This window comes from Ursus arctos, unplaced genomic scaffold, assembly GCF_023065955.2.
Source record: "Ursus arctos isolate Adak ecotype North America unplaced genomic scaffold, UrsArc2.0 scaffold_13, whole genome shotgun sequence".
Classification (NCBI taxonomy): domain Eukaryota; kingdom Metazoa; phylum Chordata; class Mammalia; order Carnivora; family Ursidae; genus Ursus; species Ursus arctos.
This window is the reverse complement of record NW_026622797.1, coordinates 48,276,031-48,292,494: the sequence shown is the minus strand read 5'-3', so window position 1 is coordinate 48,292,494 and position 16,464 is coordinate 48,276,031. Positions and strand designations below refer to the sequence as shown.

Below are 16,464 nucleotides of genomic sequence, written 5' to 3'. Positions count from 1 at the left end.
AGCCTAAACCCAGCAGGAGAAGATAATTTATAAGGATTATAGCAGAAATCAATGAAATAGAAACCAAAAGAACAGAACAGATCAACGAAACTAGGAGCTGGTTCTTTGAAAGAATCAATAAGATCGATAAACCCCTGGCCAGACTTATCAAAAAGAGAAAGGACCCAAATAAATAAAATCATAAATGAAAGAGGAGAGATCATAACCAACACCAAAGAAATGCAAACAATTAACAAGAACATATTATGAGCAACTATATGCCAACAAATTAGGCAATCTGGAAGAAATGGATACATTCCTAGAGACATATAAATGACCAAAACTGAAACAGGAAGAAACAGAAAACCTGAACAGACCCATAACTAAAGGAAATTGAAGCAGTAATCAAAAATCTCCCAGCAAACAATAGTCTAGGGCCGGATGGCTTCCTAGGGGAATTCAAACAACCATTTAAAGAAGAATTAAAACCCACTCTTCTGAAACTGTTCCAAAAAATAGAAATGGAAGGAAAACTTCCAAACTCTTTCTATGAGACCTTGATCCCCAACAGAGACAAAGACCCCAACAAAAAGGAGAATTACAGACCAATATCCCTGATGAACATAGATGCAAAAATTCTTACCAAGATAATAGCCAATAGGATCCAACAGTACCTTAAAAGGATAATTCACCACGACCAAGTGGGACTTATTCCTGGGCTGCAAGGGTGGCTTAACATCCGTAAATCAATCAATGTAAGACAGTACGTTAATAACAGAAAGGCCAAGAACCATATGATCCTCTCAACAGATACAGAAAAAGCATTTGACAAAGTATAGCATACTTTCTTGATTAAAACTCTTCACAGTGTAGGGATAGAGGGAATATCCCTCAATATCATAAAAGCCATATACAAAAAAAGTCCAGAGCAAATGATCATTCTCAATAGGGGAAAAACTGAGAGCTTTACCCCTAAGGTCAGGAACACGACAGGGATGGTCCACTATCACCACTGTTGTTCAAACATAGTACTAGAGTCCTAGCCTCCGCAATCAGATAACAATAAGAAATAAAAGGCATCAGAATCTGCAAAGAAGAAATCAAATTCTCACTCTTCGCAGATGACATGATACTCTATGTGGAAAACCCAAAAGACTCCACCCCAAAACTGCTAGAATTCATACAGGAATTCAGCAAAGTGCGAGGATATAAAATCAATGCACAGAGATCAGTTGCATTTCTATACACTAACAATGAGACAGAAGAAAGAGAAACTGAGGAGTTGATCCCATTTACAATTGCACCCAAAACCATAAGATACCTAGGAATAAACCTAACCAAAGAGGCAAAGGATTTGTACTCAGAAAACTATAGAATACTCATGAAAGAAACTGAGGAAGACACCAAAAAATGGAAAAATGTTCCATGCTCATGGACTGGAAGAACAAATATGTGGAAATGTCTATGCTACCTAGAGCAATCTATACATTCAATGCAATCCCTATCAAAATACCATCAATTTTTTTTTCACAGAAATGGAACAAATAATCCTAAAATCTGTATGGAACCAGAAAAGACTCTGAATACCCAGAGGGATGTTGAAAAAGAAAACCAAAGCTGGTGGAATAAAAATTCCCGACTTCAAACTCTATTAAGAAGCTGTAATCACCAAGACAGTATGATACTGGCACAGAAACAGACTTGTAGGTCAATGGAACAGAAAAGAGAACCCAGAAATGGATCCTCAACTCCATGGTCACTAATCTTTGACAAAGCAGGAAGAAGAATATCCAGTGGAAAAAAGAGAGTCTCTTCAACAAATGGTGTTGGGAAAATTGGACAACCACATGCAGAAGAATGAAAGCGGACCATTTCCTTACACCGTACACAAAAATAGATTCAAAATGGATGAAACACCTAAATGTGAGACAGGAACTATCGAAATCCTACAGGAGAACACAGACAGCAATCTATGTGATCTCAGCCGCAGCAACTTCTTGCTAGATACGTCTCCAAAGGCAAGGGAAACAAAGGCAAAATAAACTACTGGGACTTCACCAAGATAAAAAGCTTTTGCACAGCAAAGGAAAGAGTCGACAAAACCAAAAGACAAACGACAGAATGGGAGAAGATATTTGCAAATGTCTTATCAGATAAAGGGCCAGTATCTAAAATCTATAAAGAACTTATCAAACTCAACAACCAAAGAACAAATGATCCAATCAAGAAATGGACAGAAGACATGAACAAACATTTCTCCAAAGAAGACATCCAATGGCCAACAGATACGTGAAAATGTGGCATCAGGGAAATACAAATCAAAACCACAATGAGATACCACCTCACACCAGCCAGAATGACTAAAATTAACAAGTCAGGAAATGACAGATGTTGGTGAGGATGAGGAGAAAGGGGAACCCTCCTACACTGTTGGTGGGAATGCAAGCTGGTGCAGCCACTCTGGAAAACGGTTTGGAAGTTCCTCAAAAAGTTGAAAATAGAGCTACCCTGTGACCCAGCAACTGCACTACAGGGTATTTACCCCTAAGATACAAATGTAGTGATCCGAAGGGGCATCTACAATAGCAGCAACATCCACAATAGCCAAACTATGGAAAGAGCCCAGATGTCCACTGACAGATGACTGGATAAAAAAGATGTGGTATATATACACAATGGAATACTACTCAGCCATCAAAAAAAATCTTGCCATTTGCAGCGACATGGATGGAACTAGAGGGTATTATGCTACGTGAAATAAGTCAATCATAGAAAGACAATTACCATATGATCTCACTCATATGTGGAATTTAAGAAACAAAACAGAGGATCATAGGGGAAGGGAGGGAAAAATAAAACAAAATGAAATCAGAAAGGGAGACAAACCATAAGAGATTCTTAATCATAGGAAAAAAACTGAGGATTGCTGGAGGGGAGGGGGGTGGTATGGGGTAATTGAGTGATGGACATTAAGGAGGGCACATGATATAATGAGCACTGGGTATTATATAAGATTGATGAATAACTGAACTCTACCTCTGAAACTAATAATACACTACATGTTAATTGAATTTAATTTAAAAAATATATATATTAAAAAATCACATAAAAAAAGCTCTGAATTTCATTACATAGTCTAATGTTTTCATTTCTAATCTTTGAAAAAGAATTTAAGACTTCCTGTTATTTGTAAACTCACCTGTTGATAAAGGGCCCAGGCTACTTGCTTCAGGAAGCCTTTCCAGAAGTTTTCTCTGTACAACTGGTGTACTATGAAGACAGAGTGGGTCACATACTCTGGTTCTTGCCCTAACGTTAATTGGAGATATGACTAGAGGCTCCAGAGACTCACTGCAGGGGCTTTTCTGTATACCATCTTTTACTGGTTTTAAGAAGTTCTCAATATTCAGGGAATGTAGTTCCTCTACTGGTGATGTGGGTCTCTCATCTCCATTTAATGTTTTGGAATCTGGGGATGTTGCTTGTTGCCAAGGTGGAATTACTGGAGAATCAGGGGAGCTATAACTAACATAATAGTCATCATCATCATCTTCACCTTTCTCAGGATCATTTGTAGAAGCAACTGGTGGCAGTGTCTGACTTTCACTTATAGTTCGACTACGTCCTGCGGTTAGTGCTTGCAAAGCAATCTGAGAGTTACCAACATCTTCCTTGGTATGCGCTGTAGTGGGGAGTATATGTGGAGCTGTACTCATTTTTGGAGGCACTACAGGTTTGTCATCTGGGTTAACTGAAGAGCTGAAGTTCTCAGCAGATTTTACAACTCCAGTTGGCTCAGTTTTAGACAGTTTCTTGGAACGTTCGTATTCTTCTTTGGCTTGAAGCCATGCTTGAACCAGTTGTCGACTTGGGGCACATTTGCAAGGCATAATCACAATTTTTTTATCTTCAACCATTTTATAGCTATTACTTGACCCTTTATTGACCACTGCCTGGCCATTGCGAAGGGGTGACCCTGGTCTCGGATTCTGAGTCATTGCTGAGAATGCTGTTTTCCACAGACGAAGTCCTTCCAAGGAAAAGTCTCCTTCAAACTCAGCCAGATCATTTGGAAGTCGAGTTTCTACCATGAGAAGCCGTCCACCGATCTCCCTATAAACAACATATTTTAGAACAACCGTTTTGTCTCAAAGAGCAATTACCAAAATATTTAGCTCCCTATCCTAGAGATTTTTTAAAGTCTCTTTTGGATTCTTAAAAATGCCCATTTCTTCCTTTTGTATGCCTTCTCCCTACATATTTTATGCAGGTACACTCTTCTAGTCTTAACATGTTTTTCTTCACAGGTATATGCTACTAAATTAATTTCCTTTGGAAGGAATCATCAATACCAGGGAAAGAGGGTATTTTTTGTTTTACGTGCCCCACGAAGCCTTCTTTTCTCCAAGGAGATGGCACAAACTGATCTCTTCCTTTCCTCTACTCAAATAACTTTGTACTGTCACCATATACGAATAAAAACAATGGAAGAATTTATCATTAGAGACTATATCCCTGGATTTTATCTATAGCCTCTCTATAGAGATTCTCTAGTATCTACAGTAGTTTAGCAAAACCAGTCAGTTCAAACATATCTTTGTACTCCAAGTCTCTTCAAACATTAAAAAAAAAAATCAGACACAATTGAGATAAATTACCATAATTCTTTCTCCCCTTTTCATGGCAAGGCTTAACACTAACATAAGAACTTTGAGTTGGCAGAGCCCACAGAATGCATAGCATAAATGCTGATAATGTATATGTATGTGGGGATTCACTATTAAAAGGCAGCCTGATTAAGTTTCCAATAGTTGGAAATAACAAGCTAAACCTCTTTCTCTAACATATATCCACTGATACTATCTCTGTCTTCTGCAGCAAGAAAGTCTACTTTTTCTTCCTTATGGTATCTCTTTCATGGATATGAAGATAAGTTCTTAGTTTTTTCAATTACTTCTCCTAGGGTATCCCAAACATCCTGGTCATTCTCTACATAAAACGCAATGAACTGGATTCATGTTTTGATTTGGAGCTGAAGGGTTACCACATTTCCTTTTCCCCTTTACATGGAAAGAGTTTGGCCCTTAATAATTAACTCTATAACCACCTCCCAGCTATGTGAAAAATTAGAAGCAAGATCATCGCTACTGAAGAAAATGAGTACACACATATGTGACAGAGCCAACTCCAATATTAATGATACAGAGATCATAATGAAGTAAAAACAGAAATTGGTGAGGTGTGGTAAATTCAGCTCTCTTGAATATTGTCAGCAGGATGGTAACTGCTGCAACTCATGTCACAATATGTATCAAGAGCCTTAAAATTTTTAGTAATGCTACTTCTAAAACCATATGGAAAGGGACACCTGGGTGGCTCAGTTGGTTAAGACTATATGGAAAAACCCCAGAATATAGGAAATGCTTCATGAAGAAAACAATAATCACGCTAATTATCTATAGTGGCAGAACAGGGAACAAACTTTCTGTCCAATATAATATACATATGACAGGATTATTATGTAGTCATTAAAATGATGTTTCAGGGGCGCCTGGGTGGCACAGTGGTTGAGCGTCTGCCTTTGGCTCAGGGCGTGATCCCGGCGTTATGGGATCGAGCCCCACATCAGGCTCTTCTGCTATGAGCCTGCTTCTTCCTCTCCCACTCCCCCTGCTTATGTTCCCTCTCTCTCTGGCTGTCTCTATTTCTGTCGAATAAATAAATAAAATCTTTAAAAAAAAAAATAAATAAAATGATGTTTCAAGAAACTCCTAATTTAGAAGGTGTTTATAATATTAGGTGAAAAAATCTGTACACAATACTGTGACTATAGTAAGATCTCATTTCATAAAACAAAACAAAAACTATACATTTAAAAAGCTAAAAAAAAAACATTAAAATATTAAGAGTGGTTGTTGATAGGTAGAGAAATGGTGTGATTTCTATTTTTTTATACCTCCTAAATATACTATAATGAATAGTTTTAAATTAAAAATTGTTTTTCAAATATAATGACTATCGTCCTTTTACTTCAGCTGCAGGACAAGTCTCAAAGTTGGACAATAAATAACAGCAACAGAGTTAATGACTAACACATGGTAAGTTAACTCAGAATTAAAAATTAGATTTGTAAGGCTGAGGCAGAAAAAATAGTTCAATTAAAAAATATACCATAATCACTACTGATAAAACCGAAGTCCCCCAAATAATGGAAACTAATGCCTATGCAACAGACATTCATTCATTCTAGCAGTGAAATAAAGAGAAAGAGTCCCATTTGTGCTAAAAGACCACATATAGGTACCAAACCAAAACAAACCGTAAAACTGTGTATTAGGAAGGGTGGAGAGGAAATTTTCTATCTTCCACCTCAAGTCTTTAGAGGAAGAAACTTCTACCATATATTTCTGATCACTTTTTCTCGACCCCTTTGAGAACAGACTCCTGCAGGAATTATTGCTGATCTGTTGGGTAAAATCCTGTATTCACTGTGTCTTTTCCACTAGGGTCAGGAACACGGTGCTGCTGAAGGTTAGTGTACACATGTGGTGTGGCTTCTTGCCTTGGCTGACTCTTCATATCTTTTCCATCATTTAGACTAAGCTAAGTTGGCCACAGCAATCCTAGCCAGCCTCCTCTGCTTCTGACTGGATGCCCGAAATTAACTGCCTCTCCTTACAACTGGTTTGGTAAATGGGATCAAAGACACAGGGGGGCAGGAACAAAAATCATCACTTAAATGGCCTGGATTATGTCATGTTCCCCCATTTAGCTCCTATCAGTTATATTCTACCTTGGTGATGCAAGAGGTACAGAATACCTACTTAACTACTGGCTTATTAATAAACCAATACTGATGCCTTGGTATTTTGCTACTGGTGTGTGTGTGTGTGTGTGTGTGTGTGTATGTGTGTGTGTGTGTGTATGCATCTGTTTGTCTACTGCTTCTCTGAAAATATTTTTTTTTATGTTACTGGGTTACATATTACCAGTGTTTTTTTTTTTTAATTATTCCTTATTATAGCACCAAATTTATCATATTGTAGGACTCTTTCTGGCACAGCATCTGGCTACAATATTATATTTGTTTTCTATGGATTTTAGTTTGGTTATTCCTATTTTGAGTAGGAGCCTCTTACGTGGATTCAAATTCTCTCCATTCACAAATCTTTGTACTAGTCTGACCCCACATTACCAAATCCTTTGCAACGATTGTGCTTCCAACAGCCTGAAGAAATTCAAGTTCATTATTGAGGGAGAAATTTCAAAGGGCTAACTAACATTTTCTCTTATTTACTACATAAAACTATAGGATTACTTCCTTTTTAAACAGTCTATTTGGATGGTTATTTTAAATTTTTTAAATTTTTTAAATTATTATGTTCAATTAGCCTTGTTTTAAAAAAGGAGAGATAAGGGGAGGTGAAGTCCATCTTGCATCCCTAGTAACTGTACAAACTAACAGTAGTAACAATATGATTGAAGGTGTTGGCAACATGAAAAGAAAGTGCTATAACACAAACAAATAATTAAAATAATCTTCATTTAGAGATATAAAAGTACTTAAAACATATGTATGCTCATTTTCAAACACGCTTAAAAAATAAAGTCCTTTTAAAAATTGTAAAAGTTTACAATTTTAGAAATAAATTATTTAAAAATAATTTTTAAAATTATAAATGTACTTTTCAAGTATTATGACATCCTTCTTAATCTGGCATCATGTCAAGGGGAGCCTCTGCATCTCTAATCCTTAATGTTGACACAGTGTTAACAGTAAGATCTAAGACCAACACTCATCAACTTAAAGTTCTTAAGGTGCAACCATCCAGCTAGTTTGTGAATTTTCTCAAAAGTCCATAATTAGGAACTGCTTCTACGATGATTTACCTATAAATACAGTATATTACAGCCAGAAAACTAGCAGTCAGGTACCCATGTTACATTCATTATAATCATTCAGAGTGACTCAAGGGAAAAAAATAATTCTGATTACCTGGGCTTTTCTGGTACATCAGAAGGATTACTGCAAAATGGTTCCTGGTAAATAGTTTCTGAAAGGTCGTGATCCAACAAAGTTGCCATAATTTCTTCCCTACTTGGTGGGGACATAAGTGGTTTTAGAATGTGAGCAGTTCGAGGGGTGAAAGTGCCGTTTTTTGACTGTGAGGGAGAGCTGGTAGATCTTGGTGAACTATCAGGAGTTGGTGTCAATATATCATTATTTCTTGAAACATACAATTCTAAATCTTCAGAGGCTGCATCCAGAAGTTCACCATCAGGGGAGGATAGTATTGTAGTAAAAGAGGTATTGACTGAGTCAAGAGACTGTTGCATCTCTTTTCTGGTATGACCTTGCATCCAGTCTGAAGTGCCTGGCTGTGAGAGGCTAAGAAACACCTCTTTGCTTACTGAACTCCTATTCAATCTGGATTTTTCATTTAGACAGTCCTCTGCCTGCTGGACACAGAAAGAATCCATTATTGAATTAGAGCGAGTTGTTAGAGGATGAAAGCTACTTTTCCACTGGTTGTGGCGACGATTCTCATTGCTATCTATGGATGATTTCTCAAACAGTTCAGGACTTAGAGTACTAGATCTAATCCACGAGGCTGAGTCTGAGGCATGATGCTGGTCTTCATCACACTTCTGGTTATCATGACTTAGAAACTCATTTTTTTCTATAGTTTGTCCTGGGAAAAGATCCTGAACTGCATCACTTAGGAATTTCTGAGGCAAATTCTGATCAGCTGGGACAAACTGACTTCCAGAATAAAAGCTACAAAATCCAGTTTGACCTATTGTATTAATATCAAAATTATAATTATGTTCAGGAGACAAGCTATCTTCAAGTGAATAACAACTCTCAAAACCTGGATCTGAAAAAAAGATGGGACTGTCATCTGATAGAGAGTTATCCAACTGGCCAGAGTTTTGTAAATTTAGAGAGTCTACTTTAAGAAGTTTGGGAATTTTTTCTTTAGGTTTTGTAGTTCTGGGAGTCCTAGGTTTTCTTGAAGATGTTACTGATCGTGTTCGTTTAATTGTTTTGTTTTGCTCAAGGGAACCAGAAGTATTTTTGTTTGGTTGATGTTTATTAGATAATGGGTCTTGCATAATATTTGCATTTTGTGCTTTCTGCTGTCTTTTCTGTAACAATTCTTTTAGAACTGCCAGTCCAGACTGGCCTTCACCAAATGCTGAAGGTGTTGACACATTTCGACTTTTACACTGAGAAAGTGCTTTGGTTTGTGAAATTGCTTCTGACAACGACCTCTGTTTTACCCTTTCAGGTTTAAAATTTGACATATCTAAAATAAAGCCCCTTTGTTTTTGCTCCCACGCTATTTGTTTGATTGGACTCCTCAAGGAAGTTACAAAGCAATTATTAGGCATTTGGCTTTCCTCTGAAGCTGCGTTTCCTGGAGAACAAGTTTCACTGTGCTTTGACTGTTCTGCCATGCACACAATCTGCTGCTGACTGTCTTTGCAATGCAAAAAATTAGGGGCATACGCCTGGTCTGGCTTTGACTCTAAAGAATTACGATATTCATTTAACTTTCCGATAGATGACAAATAGTTTTTTTGTGTATTTGCATTCTCTTCTGTCTTTGGAGACATTATACCCGAAGATATCTGTGTATTCTGCGCTACCTGAGACAAATGGTTGGAAAGATCAAATATATTTTTTTGAATCAAGGTTGATTCCTTTAGAGTAAACATAGCATTTTGATTATGAGATCTCTGAACATTAATTTTTGAGATTCCAGGTCCCAAAGAACTACAAACAACTGATGAATGCAAATCATCTCGTGAGCTGGGGAATGTTTGCAAATCTACAGGCTTCTTGCTTTCTAAAAAAGAAGAAAAGCAGCCAGATAAATTCTGTTGTGTATGAATTCCAGTGGGCACGGGAACAGAAAGGGGATGATCTATAGCAGAGCCCATTAGTGACACATCTTTCTGTTTAAAAAGTAATTGAGAGCCTCCAGAACTATTTGAAGTCTCAGACACATTCTGATGTTTCAGCACAAACTTAACTTCAGCACCAGACTGAGATTTTATTTTGTCATCTTTAATTGTTATATGCTTTCTTGATATAACTTTCTCATTTGTTTTTTGTTTCTGTTTTGCTCTCTGTTTCTTTTTTCCACCATCTCCTACTTTATTTGTCTGACTTCGTTTGTTCCTTCTCTTAGTAACTGCAGAGGGATTAGCAAGCTTAGTTTTTGATTTCTTAACCTGAGCTCTTGCTCGACTATTTTTTTCCATACGAGAGTGAACAGTCTTGTTATTACATGCATTCGGACCCTTAAAAAGCACTGCGTCTTTATCTGCAGCAGCCATCATTTCTTCTGCTCTTGGATCTGTGGGAGACCAGCAGCGAGGGGGAGAAGAATTTATGGGACTTGTGCTTCTCTCAGAAAGAAAACCTAGTTTAGACATAACATCACTATAATTCAAGTCACAGTCTTCGGTTTCAGCATTGTAAGATGGTGAGGGAGGAGACAGGATAGCATGTGACCGTTTTCGCCTGAAAGATAAAGTTCTTTTAATATTTTCACTATTTGTCCTTTGTTGCTTACCAGTTTTTTTCTTAGCAGACTTATGTTTTGATTTTCTTCTGTGACTTTTCTTTGGTGTTAGTGGATAAATGGGATATTTGGTTGCAGGGGAGTCAGGAACTTTTGGCCAAAAATCCTTCAAAGGTGCAAGCTTTTTATATAGTTCCATTTTTTCCTCTGTCAATATAACTTGTTTTTCTTTAGAGTCTATTTTTCCTAGCTTCACAAGCATATTTTTTCTCCCTCTAAATCTATTAATAATAATATACTTTATGATGACAGGGGGTAGCTTTTTAGACATTTTTCTTCGTTTTCGAGATTTGAGAGTTCCATCTAAACTTTCACCAATTTCCATGGGATGAGGTAGGCTAATTTTTGAGTTGTGTGTTACAAAACTTGACTCACTATCTTCAGTCTCATAATTTACCTTGCGTTTGGCTCTAAGTGTATATTTATTTCCATACAATCCAAAGGACTGCTCAGTTTCTAAGGTTCCATCTCCAAAGTGACAGTCTATAAAACTGTCTGTGGGTGTTTTATTTTCGAAAGGTCCACGGGTGACTTTAATTAAATCATTGGCCAATTCATTATCCTTCTCAGGATTACTATTACAAGGATTATTCTGTATACAATTATCTTTTGTGGATACAGTTTCACTAGTTTTGGTAGAAGTTTCTTGATGCCCTATAAGCTTCTTTTTATTCATTTTTAACCGGGACTGTTTACTGCTGGGTTGTAGTTTGTATGTGACAGGAGAGAGTTTCTGTGGTCTACTGAGACAGTTAGAAAGAACAACACTGGGAAAAAACATATAATGTGCTGCTTGCTGGCTGAGGCTTGGCTTTTCTGTTTTATGTTCTTGAAACTCTTCATATCTAATTTTAAGTTTATTTAGCCCACTTTCATCAGCGATGCTATCAAGAGAATGTACCATAGTTCTATTCTCTCCTGAGCATGACAGCAATTCACAATTTTCAGTTAATGATGAAGGGAATAAACTATTCAGAGCTGTGCTGTTTCCTTTTTCATTGCTTTCAGAGGGTAATTTATTTTTTGAATGACTTAGGTCCGAAAAGTTGAAAGAATTTTTGTCCAATGTACTTTCACTACTATGACGGTTCATGTGTATAAATGGGGCATCCTTATCAATTTTTCTAATATTTGTATACTTTCTACTTGGTGCTTGTCTTGTAACAGATGGAATATCTTCTTCATAATCAAAAATACTACTTTCACAGGAGGATACTGGGAGGATATCTTTCTTACTTTCTTTATGACAGTTTTCTGAATGGACAGAATTGCTCAAAGATCCAGGGTATTTCATAGAGTAAGTGCTTTCATTTGTAAGAGAAGCAACTGAATGATCTAGACATTTTTCTATGTTGTTTGGCTGTGGAAGTTCTTCAATTAAATCTTCCTTATTCAAAACATGGGAAGAAAGGGCACTTGTGTGTTTACACTGAAAGGTAATCTTAGCAGAAGATGGGGGTTCTAATGTAGCAGCATCTTTGTGAAAGATGGAAGGTTTTACTGATAGCTTGCTCGTTGCAATTACAGAAGAGTGGGTCCTAGAATTTTCGTTGTTCAATGGATTGTCTGGAATCAGGAAAAAAAGAATTTATTTCACCTCCGTGCTTTTAATTTTTAAAATATTTTTCCATACTATCACCATGAAAGAAACTATATGAAATTAAGTTTCTATGCTTAAAATGATTATCTCAACAAAAAGGTCATTCCTATCATTAAGATAATAACTTAATCTAAATAATCAAGAGTCAGTTACACTTGATTATTAGTCATTATCTTAAACACATATTCCTTTGATCAGGAATAAATTATATTAGGGGCGCCTGGGTGGCCCAGTTTGTTGGGCATCTCACTCTTGATTTTGGCTCAGGTCATGAATCTCAGGGTCCTGGGTTCGAGCTCTGCATTAGGCTCTGCACAGAGCATGGAGCCTGCTTGAGATTCTCTCCCTCTCCCCCTACCCCGCCCCTTGCTCATGTTCTCACTCTCTCTCTCAAAAAAAAACTAAACACAAAAATAAAAAAAAAAAAAGAAAGAAATTATATTACTATTCAGTGCCTTTGTGGCAAGCAGGGAAAAATACTGTCACCTTGAAAATTTTTCATAAAATATGCTTCTTCGTATTATCACTTCAAATAAGCTTAGCATATTTTTTCTCAAGTTTTTATTTAAATTCCAGTTAGTTAACATCTGAACATATTTCTTACGGTTTCTTATGCTACTTAAATGTTAACATGATAAACTGATTATAAAGTTCATGAAGTTTTAAATCAGTGATTTACAAATGTAATCCTCTTAGACATGAGAAATAATCATATGTCCACATTCTTTAAAAAGAAAAAATGTTGGAGAAGGACAAAACATAATAGATAGTATTGTCAAAACCTCACACTTAGCCGATTTTATATGTGTGATTACAGTTTTAAAATCAAACACATTTTTAGCTGCTAAATCATGAAATGCTCTCGGTGTATTAGTTTACTTACCACTATTTTCATCTGCAGTTCCATCTAACTGAGGTATAGAAAGATTGGCTAGAAGCAAACTGTTATTACTCCATTCCATTTCTTCTTCTGAAGATGAATCATCTTCCTCAGTTGAGCTTCTATGGGTATTTCTACACAGTGACCTAGAGAATATTAAGATTCACTAGTGAGTATGATCATAGAAAAAAGCATGTCAGATTAAAAAAACTGCTTAATCTGATGCTATAATAGTAAAATTGAAAAGCTCTGAAAATTATTACCTTAAAAAGAAAAGATTTATTTTGCTTTAGTATCATGTCCTATAAAAAGTTATTGCAGATAAATTTAAAATCTTTTTCATGTGAGCTAGAAGACACCATCAGTCCTGTATTAAGCTCCACAATATCCTGGACTATCTAATCATGTTCTTCCTTATAGTCTCCCCTTCATCCTAATATTAGATATAGATAACAGCTTGGGTGAGAACCCAATAACTTCTAAAAAGGTGGCATCCTGGCATATTTTAAGAAATCTCCACAAATAAATATACAATCTCTACATTGTGAACTGGAAAAAACAAACAAAAAGGTAAGCAAGGGGGTACTCAGGCTGAAAGAGAAAACAGGGATCAGAGGGGCTCGGAAGTGGTACAGGTGTTGAGTCAATCCCAGCAGAGGCTCTAAAGCAGGTTACTAAAGAATTCAGATGGACTGTGAAGTCCAGATAGATAATCTCTTCAGGTTTCATCTCTTAACAATTTAAAATTTTTCACTAGGTCCTAGCTTGATACTTTCCTTTCTATCCATACCTAAGTTTATCTTTTGTCTCAAAAATTTGAAAATGTCCATTGTACCTACAACAGTTTCTCCATTAATCCTTTACCAAATCACAATCTGTCCTTAAATCACTGTCTTAAGAGCTGAAAGAATTACTAGAGGTCATTGAGTCCAATTTGCTACTCAATGCAAAAACCTTATTTTTAACAGATGACAAAATCTCCACTTTTACATTCTCAGTTAAGTGGCTTGCTGTCTCACAGGTTAATCTTTTCCATTATTAATTCTTAGTGATTTTCTTCCTCTGTTACACAGAACTTTCCAAATTCCATTCATTATTCCTGCTTTTGTCCTGTGTTGCTTTATGTAGACTGTCTATGCTATTTTCCACATGATAATTTTAAAATATTGGGAGGCATTTATAATTTGTCCTATAATTCCTCTCTAATTAGACCAAACATTATCTATTTTTCTTACTGTTCTTTAAAAGTGACAGTGTTGGGAATGCAAGCTAGTGCAGCCACTCTGGAAAACAGTATGGAGGTTCCTCAAAAAGTTGAAAATAGAGCCCTACGGCCTAGAAACTGCACTCCTAGGGATTTACCCCAAAGATACAAATGTAGTGATCCAAAGGGGCACCTGCACCCCAATGTTTATAGCAGCAATGTCCACAATAGCCAAACTATGGAAAGAGCCCAGATGTCCATCAACTGATGAATGGATAAAGAAGATGTGGTATATACAATGGAATACTACTCAGCCATCAAAAAAATGAAATCTTGCCATTTGCAATGACATGGATGGAACTAGAGGGTATCATGCTAAGCAAAATAAGTCAATCAGAGAAAGACAATTACCATATGATCTCATTGATACATAGAAATTAAGAAACAAAACGGAGGATCATAGGGGAAGATAGGAAAAACTAAAAAAAGATGAAATTAGAGAGGGAGACAAACCATAGGAGACTCTTAATCATAGGAAACTGAGGGCTGCTGGAGGGGAGGGGAGTGGGGTGATAGGGTAACTGAGTGATGGACATTAAGGAGGGCACGTGATGTAATGAGCACTGGGTATTATATAAGACTAATAAATCACTGATCTCTACCTCTGAAACCAATAATATATTACGTTAATTGAGATTAAATGAAAAAAAAATAAATGAATAAAAATGACAGTGTTCACAGATCCTTCCTCTTCTTCCTCTTTTTTCCCTTTCCTGTCCTTTCTCAGAATTCTTAAAATATGGTACTCAGGGCAGAATATAACATCCATTTACAACTGAAGAACTTTTCTAGACACTATACTTCTATTTTTCAATCTCTCTCTAATGTGCATTTATCAAATGTTTAGGTTTATCTTCCCAAGGTTGACTTGGGCATGGTTTTTACAGATTTGGTCCAGTCAATGAACATATAAGCATTCATTAATTGTGGGACAAACCACACCTATGATTTTAAACAGGCTGACACTATGATAACAAGTAGATAGTGGCTTTATAAGAATTTTATACATTTAAATGTGTATCTACTTAATACAGGTATAAAAGTATAAATAGCTAAATATCATCTAAGAAATTGTAGAAAAAATGCTAATGATACACTGAAGGTAAAATCAAAGAAACAATACCAAAATAAAACAATCAAGAAAGAGAAAAACAAATGGAAATAAGAAAAAGTGAAATGCCACAAGATCAAATAGAAATATCAAATAGTCAACACTTTGCTAAAATTTGAAAGAAGCGATCCAATTTATTACAGCAAGACTTAAATACATCAAGTAAATACTGTAATTATTTTATTAATAAGATCCAAAATCTGTTAGAATAGTAAATGTTACCCTAGGTACAGCTGGTAGCTAATAATTAAATTCACTATTTTGGCAACCATACAACACTACAGACTTATTGTGTTCTCAATAAAGTAACATCATGGCTTTCCCACAGCAATTGTTAAGCCTAGAAGGAGCTGAAGGTCTACCTAGTCTGTATTTATAAAGCTGACTGCCTGAACCTAGACATATGACTCTGTACTTTGTTAGGCATCACCAATTGAGTCTCGAGGTATTTTTGGATCTATATTCTGTCATCCAGTGAATTACCAATCTCTAATATTTGTGACAGTCTCAATCCAATCTAGCATACTTGGCATTTAAGCATTTATGTTGTTTTTAAATGCAAAGTTATGTAAGTTCTTGTGAACCCACCTAATGAGTTACTGCCATGTAGTCTCCTTATCTACAAGGATGTTAAGACTTTACTTAATGTGTGGCTAAATTAGGGCTCAATACGATTATAACATTCCCCTAAGTAACCATTTTTAAAAAGGATATAAAGACTGTAGAGAATGACTTGAACTCATGAAGGTCCCTGATATGCTCTGCTTCCCTTTCTAAGTGCCCATGTTTACTTTTAATAATCATAATTATTACCCATATTATAAAGGAGGACTGGAGGCAAGGAGGAGACCAGTTAAAAAATGAATCACAGTGTTCCAGATAAATGATAATGAAGGCCCGAACTAAGACATTTCCTTGGGAGGGAGGGGGGTGGAAGGATAGAACGACAAAGGAGGGCAAGTCACATACAACCCTGAAGTTGCAAACTTCCAGAAGTTGGGGGGAATTTATTATTACAGAAATAACAGAGAAACA

The 16,464-nt window shown here is 36.3% G+C and overlaps 1 protein-coding gene across 5 annotated transcripts in view; it reads right to left on the bottom strand.

Moving 5' to 3' along the window:
• The window catches only part of REV3L (REV3 like, DNA directed polymerase zeta catalytic subunit), a 170,355-nt gene that overhangs the window by 68,168 nt on the left and 85,723 nt on the right, over positions 1–16,464 (bottom strand). For all 5 annotated transcript variants that reach the window (XM_044388809.3, XM_026511625.4, XM_044388810.3 and 2 more), the window contains 3 exons: positions 13,058–13,200; positions 7,976–12,140; positions 3,179–4,092 (listed from right to left, as the gene is read on the bottom strand). In XM_044388809.3, the coding sequence (XP_044244744.1) occupies positions 3,179–4,092; positions 7,976–12,140; positions 13,058–13,200 (5,222 nt within the window). The remainder of the gene's footprint in view (positions 1–3,178; positions 4,093–7,975; positions 12,141–13,057; positions 13,201–16,464) is intronic.